The following is a 15,545-nucleotide window of genomic DNA, read 5'->3' on the forward strand; positions in this document are numbered from 1 at the left end:
AATAGTATTTCAGACAAAGCTTTTTCAGCTTGGTCCGCTAATTTATTTTTCTTACCACAGTTTCCAGCATAGTGGAACAATAACCCAAGATATGGATAAGAATCTACAATTTCAATTTCCTGTCCATACAGCACAAATTTACGACTTTTTAATTTTTTTTGAAAAGGAACTGTCTAATATTTGTTTCTATCAAGTTATAATTTCCTTTCTTTACAGTAATCACCAAATACACCCAATGGTTCCTGTAAGCCTTCGGGCGATTCTGCTAGCACAACAGTGTCGTCGGCATATACATAATGTAACAAAATTAATAGTTTTAGATACAATCCGATAAAGTTTTGACAAAGCAATATATCATAGATATTTCACTTCGTTATCAATGAACTCCTATAAATTATTCAAATAAAATATGAAAATAAGAATGGCAACACCCTACGCACCTCCACACACGCGCGCACACACATTGTTTTAAACCGATAAAACACGAGAAAGACCGAGTTTGTTTAATTCCATTTTTTTACACAAGACTTGGTTCCAGTACATAAGTTATATTTAATATTTTACCTTTAATATTACAATATCACAATTTAATATCGACATGTTTTTTTCCAACGTTCGACTCTCCATACAGTAGCAAAGTCAATGGCTGAACAATATTATACAATTATCAACCTTTTATCAGGTGAATACGAGGATTTATCAACCTGTTAAGTACAAATGTAATATTTCCAGAGGCCCTAGGGAAACTTACCAACCTCACGGTTCGTATTTTTATTCATTTTCTTATATCAAAGTGATTATTTATAATAATTCTAAAATCTCTCCATTTTTCTATGTTTACTATTTAATTTTTATCTCAAGAATTCAAGTTCTTGGTATAAAAAAATAATTCTTGATATCAAGAAATAATAATCAAATAGTAAAACGGTGCCTTATGCGTGTAACCTCATATCTTTCTATCTTTATATAGGAAAATGAAAGAATTTTCTATCAAAAAGTTGATTTTTTTTTTTATTTAAACCAGAGACATATATAGGTCTCTGGTTTAAACAAGAAAAAAAAATATTTCAAAAATACTATAAAAAAAAAACAAATTAACTTTTATATCAAAAATAGTGAATAAATAGTAATTATGTACCTAATGACAATGCGCATTCAACTTCTTCCACTTGGGATTGAACTATATAAGATTCCGGTCGCTTACAGGGAAAAGAAAATATACATTCACGGTTCATTTCATTCGAGATTTATCAGATAAATAATCTTTGGCGTGTAAAAATAGATTCAAAAGTATTTTAAAGTGCGTTTCTGAATCCGCTTTGATATCCACTTCACGTTATTCTGACCTGCCTGCAGGTCTTTTTATCTTTCAACGAGAGAATGTTAGTTTGTCCCGAGCAGTAGACGTGGCTAGACTTCAAATTTTGTATTTGGCGCCAATAGCACAAAGCGCCCCCTGTTGGCCAGGTAGTGTTCTATGTTATCAGTATGGCGACGGTGTGAGTCCCGTGATCAGCAACAGAAATACGACAGGTAAATCAATCTGTTAATGAGGTCAGATCTTGTATTAAGTATATACGGCTCTCTGTAACTTACTGTTAGAGGACGTGTTTGAAGGACAAATAAGCACCTTCACCCCCCGATCTGTACCTGGCGAACATAAACGTCATCGCACGTAAATCTATATTTAGCAGTAGGGGAACACTAGTCATATGCTACTATAACACATGCCCTAAACTTATTCATAGACACAGTCACACTAATACTAGGGCCCCTGGTATTAGTGTGGCTGTGTCTATGAATAAGTTTAGGAAAAATATGTAATCTAATCTTCCAGGGGCTACCGAACCCCTCTAATGTTACTACTCGTTCTATAAAGAGTGTCATGATTAGGGTCCACTCGAGACACTAACCTGTATATTATGGTGGCCATGATGAACCTTCATTTAGTAGAAGACAGTATACATTTGTATATATAAAATAGCACAGTAATGACTACAAACGCCTGTAGAGTTTATAACCTCTCCCTAGCTCAGGGAAAGCCTCTTTGTGTTCAAGGATTTCTAACATGACAGCCTCGGGAGGGAGTGTACTCTCCAGCAGGTAAAGGTCTGAGAAAAGGATATATATATGTACAGAATACACAAGTCTGTAAGTCTGAGAAATGGATATATATATTTATATACAGGTAATACAATTAGTCAATAAGTTGCAGAAATGGATATACATATTTATATACAGATATAACAAGTCTATAAGTCAGAGAAATGGATATATATATTTATGTACAGATAACACAAGTCTATAAGTCAGAGAAATGGGTTTATCATATACTTATATAAGATAACACAAGTCTATAAGTCTAAGAAATGAGTATATACATGTATATATATATGCTTAGATAACAGAAATCTATGTCAGTGCTCTACCTCAAGTAGCTAATTTATTCACTCCTAGCTAAAGATATTTGTAAAAATCCAGCAAGAGTTCCAGTAGACAGATTTGGAACAATAACATGGTAAAAAGTATTTTACAAGCATTAATAATGTTTCAGTTTAATTTATAAGGATAAACAGTTAAGTTTAGTATAATACTACTAACCATGATGCAGGATACATTCAAGCAGTAAACAGAGCTGCTTTCCTCATTTATCTTTGTTAAAAGCCTGTACATTCAAATCCAGACTTAAACTTGGCATTGTCTTACAGTATATTTAAGTCGGTTATTTTTCATACCCTTCAGATAAACGATGGCGAAGCGTTATCAGCCAGGGGAAGGAATGGTGGGGGACGATGAATTGGCCTATGATAATGAACTCCAACCCCACCTCGGACACCTACAGTTTGATAACGAAGGATTCACACCTTTTGATTTCAACAACCCAGAAAATAATGAAAAGACACTACCATTTGACAAGGTCGATGTTGAGCCAGAGGTCAAATTGAATCAAGGTCAAGGTCAGGTTGTCACCCCTAGTGTGCAAAAAAATGGCAGTGCTAATGAGCCATCAGTGACCATCATGACAACTTCTTCAAATCAGAATGGGAATGCTCAATCTAAAAGTACTCCAGTTCATTTTAAGAGCACTTCAGAATCAACTGCAAAATCGAATGGAAGCAATAATGGCCGTCGCGTGATCCAAACAGCCAATATTCAGGAAACAGAGAGGTGGAGAGACTTGGAGCGTCAGCGTCCCTTGCGACAACGCCATATCATGTTGTTAAAGATCTTTGGAATTATTGCCTGTTTTTTCTTCTTTCCAACAGGTATACCAGCTGTGTATTATGCCTTTAAAACTGAAAAGGAATTTGATGAAGGAATTATGCGTGGAAATATTGATGAGGCTCAGAGATGTGCAAGAAAATCTGAGAGATTTATTATATTCTCTGGCCTATTGGCCATTCTGACAGCAGTTATTGTATTTGCTGTGGTTGAACGGTCATTGATAGATGAACAAGCCTATTGGGATAGCCATAGTTCTAGTCGCGTTCTACCACCATAATCTCATGATAAAATATAAGGATACAAACACGCAATTTAGGCTTCTAGTGAACTTCAATTTCCTCAGAGAATCACATTAAAACTAAATCAAATAAAAGATAAATAATGAAAAAGACATTTTTGTTCAAGACAATTTTGGCATTTTTTTTTCTTTTGTGTTATCAAAAATGCATTATTGGCCAAATCTCAAAAAACTTTAATTAGTTTGGCAGAATAGAAAGTTAAAGAATTTAAAGCTGTTTAAAGTCTTACCTTTTTTAACTGGAAAGTGGGCTAGCTGGTGTGTCTTGTCTGTGGATCAGATCTATTTGAATCTTCTGAAGTAATGGCTTATTTCAATAGCTTAATTTACTTTCATGGGTACATGAGAGTTAATACAGGAATATACAAATGTTTTTGAGAAAGAAGCTTTGACATTAATTATACCGTAAATCTTTATGTATTTGAACTAATTTGAAGTTAATGGAAGTGGGAACAGTTTGTATTTCAACAGTCCATGTTTTAACATTGATTACTTTATTTTCACACACTTTTCTATTTATCAAGCAAAAATATATGCTTAAATATGTTGTTGTTTTTTATTTAGACTTATAAGGAAGTTTGTTTTTCCGAAATTACACATCTTTCTTGTTTATATATATCATTAAAAGATTTTTATCTGGTTATATTTTCATGCCCTTCTTCCTTTTAGATACAGTAAAATTGGGTTTATTTTTGAAACTGTACAATTTGGGTTTTTTTTTTGATACACTGAAATTGGGTTTATTTTTGATACAGTTAAATTTGAGGATATTTTTGATACAGTTAAATTCGGGGTTATTTTTGCATTAGTATATTAGTTATTTCTTCTTTTCTGTATCGTAAAAATCATCAGTACATTTACTACATATTATACATGTATATACACAGTTATTTCTGTCGGGTTTAATTGTGTGATATTGTTCTCATTTCTGCAAATTGTTCTTTTGCACCTGTTTCATAACTACCACATTCATCACAAAATGATTCACCTGGAGTGAAGTTTAGCAGCTGAATGACCATTGTGTATTTACTGTAAGTTTCCCCATCGTATATCAGGGGAGATTATCCTGCTGACATTCTAAAATGTATTTGCAAAAAAATTGTTAATATTTTTATAAACAGGTTAATTATTAGTTTTTATATTTACGTGTATATAATGCTATTCTTATTCAGGTACCTAAGTTATACCTAATTAGTCTGGTTTTGCCGTAGATCTGAACGTTATTAGATATTTCTATGTGTGTGTATTATATATTGTACATATCTACTACAATGAAAACAGATATGAACACATCATAATATTTAAGTCGTTAGATGTCAGGACGATTCTCTTAATACAATAATCATGTGACACAACTATATCTCTTTAAGAAGTATTGATAGTGAAGAAATCACAAACAGTCCGATGATTGTAATAATTTTCACTTGCCTACTGAATATATACTATATACTTGATCTGAATTAGATATTATTATGTAAATTGAATTAAGAACACAAGTGCTGATTTTTTATCCAAATGAATGTTAATGATAGCTAGATTTGATTATAGCACTCCACCTAATGTATACCATACATATCAATGATGTTCAATCTGATTGTGTGTTCTCATATATGCATTGTTTACAATTATTGTGTTATAGAAATATTTTTATCTTTGTTTCCTCATGTACATAGTGATTTTATGTGTAAAGTCTTTCAGAATGTATATTTTTTGAAAATAAATCGTATGCAACTTGGGTGATAGAAGCTATTGACTTTACAACAATCAGGACGTTCCCATCTACCACAAATCTTTGAGGTGGGAATTTAATTTAAGATCTTGATATGCAAAGATAATGCTGAACAAGTCTATACATTCCCTGGTCCTGATGCTGTGTAATGTTGTACTATGTTTATGAGATATAAAATAGCTATGGAATGAATGCATGGACAGATGTTGGCTGTTTATTAATCTATTTGGTTAGAGGAATATTGTGTGAAAAATGTATTGTTTAAACATTTCCAATTGATGCATTTTACAAAATAAGTTAACATGACAAATTAAAACAAAAGTTGTGAAATTAAGGACCACGATTATTTTTAAGATATTTTTGTTAGAGTTATTCCCCTTGGTTTATAAAATGAAGAGACGGTCTTATTCCAATATCATGTGAAGCTCTTCGGGACAGTCTGCACGTGCCAGTAGGGTGATGAGAACACAATCATACCTATCTATCATGCAGTAATTTTCACATATTTTTATTTGCCTCCGGATTTCTTATTTTCGCAAAATGTATCTTGAAAATCGAATCAACCCATCAATTCTGTCATCCTAAGAAGAGTTCAGGTTCCGACATAACTCACCGTTGTTTATGTCATTTGTTATCGGCGCCTCTACTGTACCGACTGGTGTTCCGACATGTTGAGACTTTGTGTTGGGATATGGTACATGACAAATGTGATAGGTATATATATATGGTGAAGGTAAATGGTGTTGTGTACCCCAGAGAATTTTCACTTGTCGACTGATATCATAAAACATGTACACATAATGTAGATATCAAAATAACCAGGTATTGCTCTTTATTTTCTAAACTACTGGCAAATTTGAAAATGGCAATGACTGAGATGTAACTTTTGTAAAATGAAAATTTTAAGTAAAAACAACAAAAAAAAAAACAAGAAAACGACACTATGGTTTTTTTTCAGTATATAAAGATAATATACCGATGAGAAACATTTCTGAAAGAAACTACAGAAATCCTAAGAGTAAAACTTTCTGATTAAGGTCAATATTAGGAACTGTTTTTATGTATTTCTTTGTTCATATAACTGGTATCTTTTATTAGAAATCCATTAAAGCCATTGAGGGAAAAATATGTGTTACTTTTTTCTCTATTGAAATCGCCGTACGTTCGTTATCCGTCTGTCAGTCAACAATTATTATTGTCGCTATTTCTGGAGAAGTGCTGGGATTTTCTTCAAACTTCACTGTTAGTTTCTATTATTGGAAGTGAGGTAGGTAACACACTAGTTAACTATACTATCAGATGTGAGGGTGTTAACATACTAGTAAACTATACTATCAGATGTGAGGGTGTTAACATACTAGTAAACTATACTATCAGATGTGAGGGTGTTAACACACTAGTAAAACTATACTATCAGATGTGAGGGGTGTTACATACTAGTAAACTATACTATCAGATGTGAGGGTGTTAACATACTAGTAAACTATACTATCAGATGTGAGGGTGTTATAACTAGTAAACTATACTATCAGATGTGAGGGTGTTAACACACTAGTAAACTATACTATCAGATGTGAGGGTGTTAACACACTAGTAAACTATACTATCAGATGTGAGGGTGTTAACATACTAGTAAACTATACTATCAGATGTGAGGGTGTTAACACTACTAGTAAACTATACTATCAGATGTGAGGGTGTTAACATACTAGTAAACTATACTATCAGATGTGAGGGTGTTAACATACTAGTAAACTATACTATCAGATGTGAGGGTGTAATAACTAGTAAACTATACTATCAGATGTGAGGGTGTTATAACTAGTAAACTATACTATCAGATGTGAGGGTGTTAACACACTAGTAAACTATACTATCAGATGTGAGGGTGTTAACATACTAGTAAACTATACTATCAGATGTGAGGGTGTTAACAACTAGTAAACTATACTATCAGATGTGAGGGTGTTAACATACTAGTAAACTATACTATCAGATGTGAGGGTGTTAACATACTAGTAAACTATACTATCAGATGTGAGGGTGTTAACATACTAGTAAACTATACTATCAGATGTGAGGGTGTTAACACACTAGTAACTATACTATCAGATGTGAGGGTGTTAACACACTAGTAAACTATACTATCAGATGTGAGGGTGTAATAACTAGTAAACTATACTATCAGATGTGAGGGTGTTAACATACTAGTAAACTATACTATCAGATGTGAGGGTGTTAACATACTAGTAAACTATACTATCAGATGTGAGGGTGTTAACATACTAGTAAACTATACTATCAGATGTGAGGGTGTTATATAGTAGTAAACTATACTATCAGATGTGAGGGTGTTAACACACTAGTAAACTATACTATCAGATGTGAGGGTGTTAACATACTAGTAAACTATACTATCAGATGTGAGGGTGTTAACACACTAGTAAACTATACTATCAGATGTGAGGGTGTTAACATACTAGTAAACTATACTATCAGATGTGAGGGTGTTAACACACTAGTAAACTATACTATCAGATGTGAGGGTGTTAACACACTAGTAAACTATACTATCAGATGTGAGGTGTTAAACAACTAGTAAAACTATACTATCAATGTGAGGGTGTTAACACACTAGTAAACTATACAACCAGATGTGAGGGTGTTAACACACTAGTAAACTATACTATCAGATGTGAGGGTGTTAACACACTAGTAAACTATACTATCAGATGTGAGGGTGTTACAACTAGTAAACTATACTATCAGATGTGAGTGGTGTTAACATAACTAGTAAACTATACTATCAGATGTGAGGGGTTAACACACTAGTAAACTATACTATCAGATTGTGAGGGTGTTAACCATCACTAGTAACTAGACTATCAGATGTGAGGGTGTAAATAATAGATAAAACTATACTATCAGATGTGAGGGGTGTTTAACATCACTAGTAAACTATACTATCCTATGTGAGGGTGTTACATACTAGTAAACTATACTATCAGATGTGGGGGTGTTAACACTACTAGTAAACTATACTATCAGATGTGAGGGTGTTAACAACTTAGTAAACTATACTATCAGATGTGAGGGTGTTAACATACTAGTAAACTATACTATCAGATGTGAGGGTGTTAACACACTAGTAAACTATACTATCAGATGTGAGGTGTTAACACACTAGTAAACTATACTATCAGATGTGAGGGTGTTAACACACTAGTTAACTATACTATCATATGTGAGGGTGTAATATAGTAGTAAACTATACTATCGGATGTGAGGGTGTTAACATACTAGTAAACTATACTATCAGATGTGAGGGTGTTATAACTAGTAAACTATACTATCAGATGTGAGGGTGTTATAACTAGTAAACTATACTATCAGATGTGAGGGTGTAATAACTAGTAAACTATACTATCAGATGTGAGGGTGTTAACATACTAGTAAACTATACTATCAGATGTGAGGGTGTTAACACACTAGTAAACTATACTATCAGATGTGAGGGTGTTAACATACTAGTAAACTATACTATCAGATGTGAGGGTGTTAATAACTAGTAAACTATACTATCAGATGTGAGGGTGTTAACATACTAGTAAACTATACTATCAGATGTGAGGGTGTTAACATACTAGTAAACTATACTATCAGATGTGAGGGTGTTATAACTAGTAAACTATACTATCAGATGTGAGGGTGTTAACACACTAGTAAACTATACTATCAGATGTGAGGGTGTTAACATACTAGTAAACTATACTATCAGATGTGAGGGTGTTAACACACTAGTAAACTATACTATCAGATGTGAGGGTGTTAACATACTAGTAAACTATACTATCAGATGTGAGGGTGTTAAAACTAGTAAACTATACTATCAGATGTGAGGGTGTTAACACACTAGTAAACTATACTATCAGATGTGAGGGTGTTAACATACTAGTAAACTATACTATCAGATGTGAGGGTGTTAACACTAGTAAACTATACTATCAGATGTGAGGGTGTTAACAACTAGTAAACTATACTATCAGATGTGAGGGTGTTAACACCTAGTAAACTATACTATCAGATGTGAGGGTGTTAACATACTAGTAAACTATACTATCAGATGTGAGGGTGTTAACATACTAGTAAACTATACTATCAGATGTGAGGGTGTTAACATACTAGTAAACTATACTATCAGATGTGAGGGTGTTAACATACTAGTAAACTATACTATCAGATGTGAGGGTGTTAACATACTAGTAAACTATACTATCAGATGTGAGGGTGTTAACAACTAGTAAACTATACTATCAGATGTGAGGGTGTTACAACTAGTAAACTATACTATCAGATGTGAGGGTGTTAACATACTAGTAAACTATACTATCAGATGTGAGGGTGTTAACATACTAGTAAACTATACTATCAGATGTGAGGGTGTTAACATACTAGTAAACTATACTATCAGATGTGAGGGTGTTAACATACTAGTAAACTATACTATCAGATGTGAGGGTGTTAACACTAGTAAACTATACTATCAGATGTGAGGGTGTTAACTACTAGTAAACTATACTATCAGATGTGAGGGTGTTAATACACTAGTAAACTATACTATCAGATGTGAGGGTGTTAACACACTAGTAAACTATACTATCAGATGTGAGGGTGTTAACATACTAGTAAACTATACTATCAGATGTGAGGGTGTTAACATACTAGTAAACTATACTATCAGATGTGAGGGTGTTAACACACTAGTAAACTATACTATCAGATGTGAGGGTGTTACAACTAGTAAACTATACTATCAGATGTGAGGGTGTTAACACACTAGTAAACTATACTATCAGATGTGAGGGTGTTAACACACTAGTAAACTATACTATCAGATGTGAGGGTGTTACAACTAGTAAACTATACTATCAGATGTGAGGGTGTTAACACACTAGTAAACTATACTATCAGATGTGAGGGTGTTAACACACTAGTAAACTATACTATCAGATGTGAGGGTGTTAACACACTAGTAAACTATACTATCAGATGTGAGGGTGTTAACACACTAGTAAACTATACTATCAGATGTGAGGGTGTTAACATACTAGTAAACTATACTATCAGATGTGAGGGTGTTATAACTAGTAAACTATACTATCAGATGTGAGGGTGTTAACATACTAGTTAAACTATACTATCAGATGTGAGGGTGTTAACACACTAGTAAACTATACTATCAGATGTGAGGGTGTTAACATACTAGTAAACTATACTATCAGATGTGAGGGTGTTAACATACTAGTAAACTATACTATCAGATGTGAGGGTGTTAACACACTAGTAAACTATACTATCAGATGTGAGGGTGTTAACATACTAGTAAACTATACTATCAGATGTGAGGGTGTTATAACTAGTAAACTATACTATCAGATGTGAGGGTGTTAACACACTAGTAAACTATACTATCAGATGTGAGGGTGTTACAACTAGTAAACTATACTATCAGATGTGAGGGTGTTAACACACTAGTAAACTATACTATCAGATGTGAGGGTGTTAATAACTAGTAAACTATACTATCAGATGTGAGGGTGTTAACACACTAGTAAACTATACTATCAGATGTGAGGGTGTTATAATAACTAGTAAACTATACTATCAGATGTGAGGGTGTTAATACTAGTAAACTATACTATCAGATGTGAGGGTGTTAACACACTAGTAAACTATACTATCAGATGTGAGGGTGTTAACATACTAGTAAACTATACTATCAGATGTGAGGGGTGTTAACACACTAGTAAACTATACTATCAGATGTGAGGGTGTTAACATACTAGTAAACTATACTATCAGATGTGAGGGTGTTAACATACTAGTAAACTATACTATCAGATGTGAGGGTGTTAACACACTAGTAAACTATACTATCAGATGTGAGGGTGTTAACATACTAGTAAACTATACTATCAGATGTGAGGGTGTTAACACACTAGTAAACTATACTATCAGATGTGAGGGTGTTAACACACTAGTAAACTATACTATCAGATGTGAGGGTGTAATAACTAGTAAACTATACTATCAGATGTGAGGGTGTTAACACACTAGTAAACTATACTATCAGATGTGAGGGTGTTAACATACTAGTAAACTATACTATCAGATGTGAGGGTGTAATAACTAGTAAACTATACTATCAGATGTGAGGGTGTTAACACACTAGTAAACTATACTATCAGATGTGAGGGTGTTATAACTAGTAAACTATACTATCAGATGTGAGGGTGTTAACACACTAGTTAACTATACTATCATATGTGAGGGTGTAATATAGTAGTAAACTATACTATCGGATGTGAGGGTGTTAACATACTAGTAAACTATACTATCAGATGTGAGGGTGTTAACATACTAGTAAACTATACTATCAGATGTGAGGGTGTTAACATACTAGTAAACTATACTATCAGATGTGAGGGTGTTAACACACTAGTAAACTATACTATCAGATGTGAGGGTGTTAACACACTAGTAAACTATACTATCAGATGTGAGGGTGTTATAACTAGTAAACTATACTATCAGATGTGAGGGTGTTACATACTAGTAAACTATACTATCAGATGTGAGGGTGTTAACACACTAGTAAACTATACTATCAGATGTGAGGGTGTTACAACTAGTAAACTATACTATCAGATGTGAGGGTGTTAACACACTAGTAAACTATACTATCAGATGTGAGGGTGTTACATACTAGTAAACTATACTATCAGATGTGAGGGTGTTAACACACTAGTAAACTATACTATCAGATGTGAGGGTGTTAACATACTAGTAAACTATACTATCAGATGTGAGGGTGTTAACATACTAGTAAACTATACTATCAGATGTGAGGGTGTTAACACACTAGTAAACTATACTATCAGATGTGAGGGTGTTAACATACTAGTAAACTATACTATCAGATGTGAGGGTGTTATAACTAGTAAACTATACTATCAGATGTGAGGGTGTTAACACACTAGTAAAACTATACTATCAGATGTGAGGGTGTTAACATACTAGTAAACTATACTATCAGATGTGAGGGTGTTATAACTAGTAAACTATACTATCAGATGTGAGGGTGTTACATACTAGTAAACTATACTATCAGATGTGAGGGTGTTAACATACTAGTAAACTATACTATCAGATGTGAGGGTGTTAACACTAGTAAGTAAACTATACTAATCAGATGTGAGGGTGTTAACATAACTAGTAAACTATACTATCAGATGTGAGGGTGTTAACACTAGTAAACTATACTATCAGATGTGAGGGTGTTAAAACAACTAGTAAACTATACTATCAGATGTGAGGGTGTTAACATACTAGTAAACTATACTATCAGATGTGAGGGTGTTATAACTAGTAAACTATACTATCGGATGTGAGGGTGTTAACATACTAGTAAACTATACTATCAGATGTGAGGGTGTTAACATACTAGTAAACTATACTATCAGATGTGAGGGTGTTAACACACTAGTAAACTATACTATCAGATGTGAGGGTGTTAACACACTAGTAAACTATACTATCAGATGTGAGGGTGGTAACATACTAGTAAACTATACTATCAGATGTGAGGGTGTTAACACACTAGTAAAACTATACTATCAGATGTGAGGGTGTTAACATACTAGTAAACTATACTATCAGATGTGAGGGTGGTAACATACTAGTAAACTATACTATCAGATGTGAGGGTGTAATAACTAGTAAACTATACTATCAGATGTGAGGGTGTTAACACACTAGTAAACTATACTATCAGATGTGAGGGTGTTAACACACTAGTAAACTATACTATCAGATGTGAGGGTGTTAACATACTAGTAAACTATACTATCAGATGTGAGGGTGTTAACATACTAGTAAACTATACTATCAGATGTGAGGGTGTTAACATACTAGTAAACTATACTATCAGATGTGAGGGTGTTAACATACTAGTAAACTATACTATCAGATGTGAGGGTGTTAACATACTAGTAAACTATACTATCAGATGTGAGGGTGTTAACACACTAGTAAACTATACTATCAGATGTGAGGGTGTTACAACTAGTAAACTATACTATCAGATGTGAGGGTGTTAACATACTAGTAAACTATACTATCAGATGTGAGGGTGTTAACATACTAGTAAACTATACTATCAGATGTGAGGGTGTTAACATACTAGTAAACTATACTATCAGATGTGAGGGTGTTAACATACTAGTAAACTATACTATCAGATGTGAGGGTGTTATAACTAGTAAACTATACTATCAGATGTGAGGGTGTTAACACACTATAACACTATACTATCAGATGTGAGGGTGTTAACATACTAGTAAACTATACTATCAGATGTGAGGGTGTTAACACACTAGTAAACTATACTATCAGATGTGAGGGTGTAATAACTTGTAAACTATACTATCAGATGTGAGGGTGTTAACATACTAGTAAACTATACTATCAGATGTGAGGTGTTAACACACTAGAAAACTATACTATCAGATGTGAGGGTGTTAACATACTAGTAAACTATACTATCAGATGTGAGGGTGTAATAACTAGTAAACTATACTATCAGATGTGAGGGTGTTAACATACTAGTAAACTATACTATCAGATGTGAGGGTGTTAACACACTAGTAAACTATACTATCAGATGTGAGGGTGTTAACATACTAGTAAACTATACTATCAGATGTGAGGGTGTTAACATACTAGTAAACTATACTATCAGATGTGAGGGTGTAATAACTAGTAAACTATACTATCAGATGTGAGGGTGTTAACATACTAGTAAACTATACTATCAGATGTGAGGGTGTTAACATACTAGTAAACTATACTATCAGATGTGAGGGTGTTACATACTAGTAAACTATACTATCAGATGTGAGGGTGTTAACACACTAGTAAACTATACTATCAGATGTGAGGGTGTTAACATACTAGTAAACTATACTATCAGATGTGAGGGTGTTACAACTAGTAAACTATACTATCAGATGTGAGGGTGTTAACATACTAGTAAACTATACTATCAGATGTGAGGGTGTTAACACTAGTAAACTATACTATCAGATGTGAGGGTGTTAACACACTAGTAAACTATACTATCAGATGTGAGGGTGTTAACATACTAGTAAACTATACTATCAGATGTGAGGGTGTTAACATACTAGTAAACTATACATCAGATTTGGGGGGTTTTAACAATTATTTAATCCTTCAATTTTGGGGGTTTAAAAACTATAAAACTATCTATCAGAGGGAGGGTGTATACTGTAACATACTATCAGATGTGGGGGTTTAACAACTGTAAACTATCTATCGTTTTGGGAGGGTTTTAAAAACTATAAACATCTATCGATTGGGGTTTTAAACCCCTGAAAACTATCTATCAGATTGAGGTGTTAACAACTAGAAACTAACTTCAGATGTGGGGGGTTTTATAACTAGTAAACTATATATCAGATTGAGGGTTAAACATATAAACTTTTCAATTATTTTTTTCCCAACTAAAACTTAACTATCAGATGTGGGTGTTAAACACTAGAAAAACTTCCCTCAAAATGGAGGTGTTAACCCCTAGAAAACTTACTATCAATGGGGGGAAATAAAACTTTTTTTCTTGTTTTTAAAAACTAAAAAACTATATTCAGATGTGGGGGTGTTAAAACTAGTAAACTATACTATCAGATGTGAGGGTGTTAACATACTAGTAAACTATACTATCAGATGTGAGGGTGTTAACATACTAGTAAACTATACTATCAGATGTGAGGGTGTTAACATACTAGTAAACTATACTATCAGATGTGAGGGTGTTAACATACTAGTAAACTATACTATCAGATGTGAGGGTGTTAACACACTAGTAAACTATACTATCAGATGTGAGGGTGTTAACATACTAGTAAACTATACTATCAGATGTGAGGGTGTTATAACTAGTAAACTATACTATCAGATGTGAGGGTGTTAACAACTTGTAAACTATACTATCAGATGTGAGGGTGTTATAACTAGTAAACTATACTATCAGATGTGAGGGTGTTATAACTAGTAAACTATACTATCAGATGTGAGGGTGTTAACATACTAGTAAACTATACTATCAGATGTGAGGGTGTTAACATACTAGTAAACTATACTATCAGATGTGAGGGTTTTTTTTAACAATAGAAACAACTTCAGTTTTTGGGGGTTTAAAATAGTAAACTTACTATC

The 15,545-nt window shown here is 33.4% G+C and overlaps 1 protein-coding gene across 2 annotated transcripts; it reads left to right on the top strand.

The window, feature by feature from the left end:
• The first annotated feature begins 1,449 nt into the window (after positions 1-1,449).
• LOC117331268 lies at positions 1,450-6,378 on the top strand. 2 transcript variants are annotated; one of them, XM_033889873.1, is made up of 2 exons: positions 1,450-1,533; positions 2,743-6,378. In XM_033889873.1, exon 2 carries the CDS (start codon positions 2,750-2,752, stop codon positions 3,500-3,502), a length of 753 nt encoding a protein of 250 aa, XP_033745764.1. In that variant the 5' UTR covers positions 1,450-1,533; positions 2,743-2,749; the 3' UTR covers positions 3,503-6,378. The 2 variants fall into 2 exon arrangements, with proteins under 2 accessions (XP_033745764.1, XP_033745765.1); XM_033889874.1 differs by lacking the exon at positions 1,450-1,533 and adding an exon at positions 1,750-2,103.
• Positions 6,379-15,545: the final 9,167 nt, after the last annotated feature.

This window comes from Pecten maximus, chromosome 7 (assembly GCF_902652985.1).
Source record: "Pecten maximus chromosome 7, xPecMax1.1, whole genome shotgun sequence".
NCBI lineage: Eukaryota > Metazoa > Mollusca > Bivalvia > Pectinida > Pectinidae > Pecten > Pecten maximus.

Excerpts from the sequence above, each read along its gene's own strand:
- LOC117331268 (XM_033889873.1), top strand. The coding sequence starts at position 2,750 with ATGGCGAAGCGTTATCAGCCAGGGGAAGGAATGGTGGGGGACGATGAA.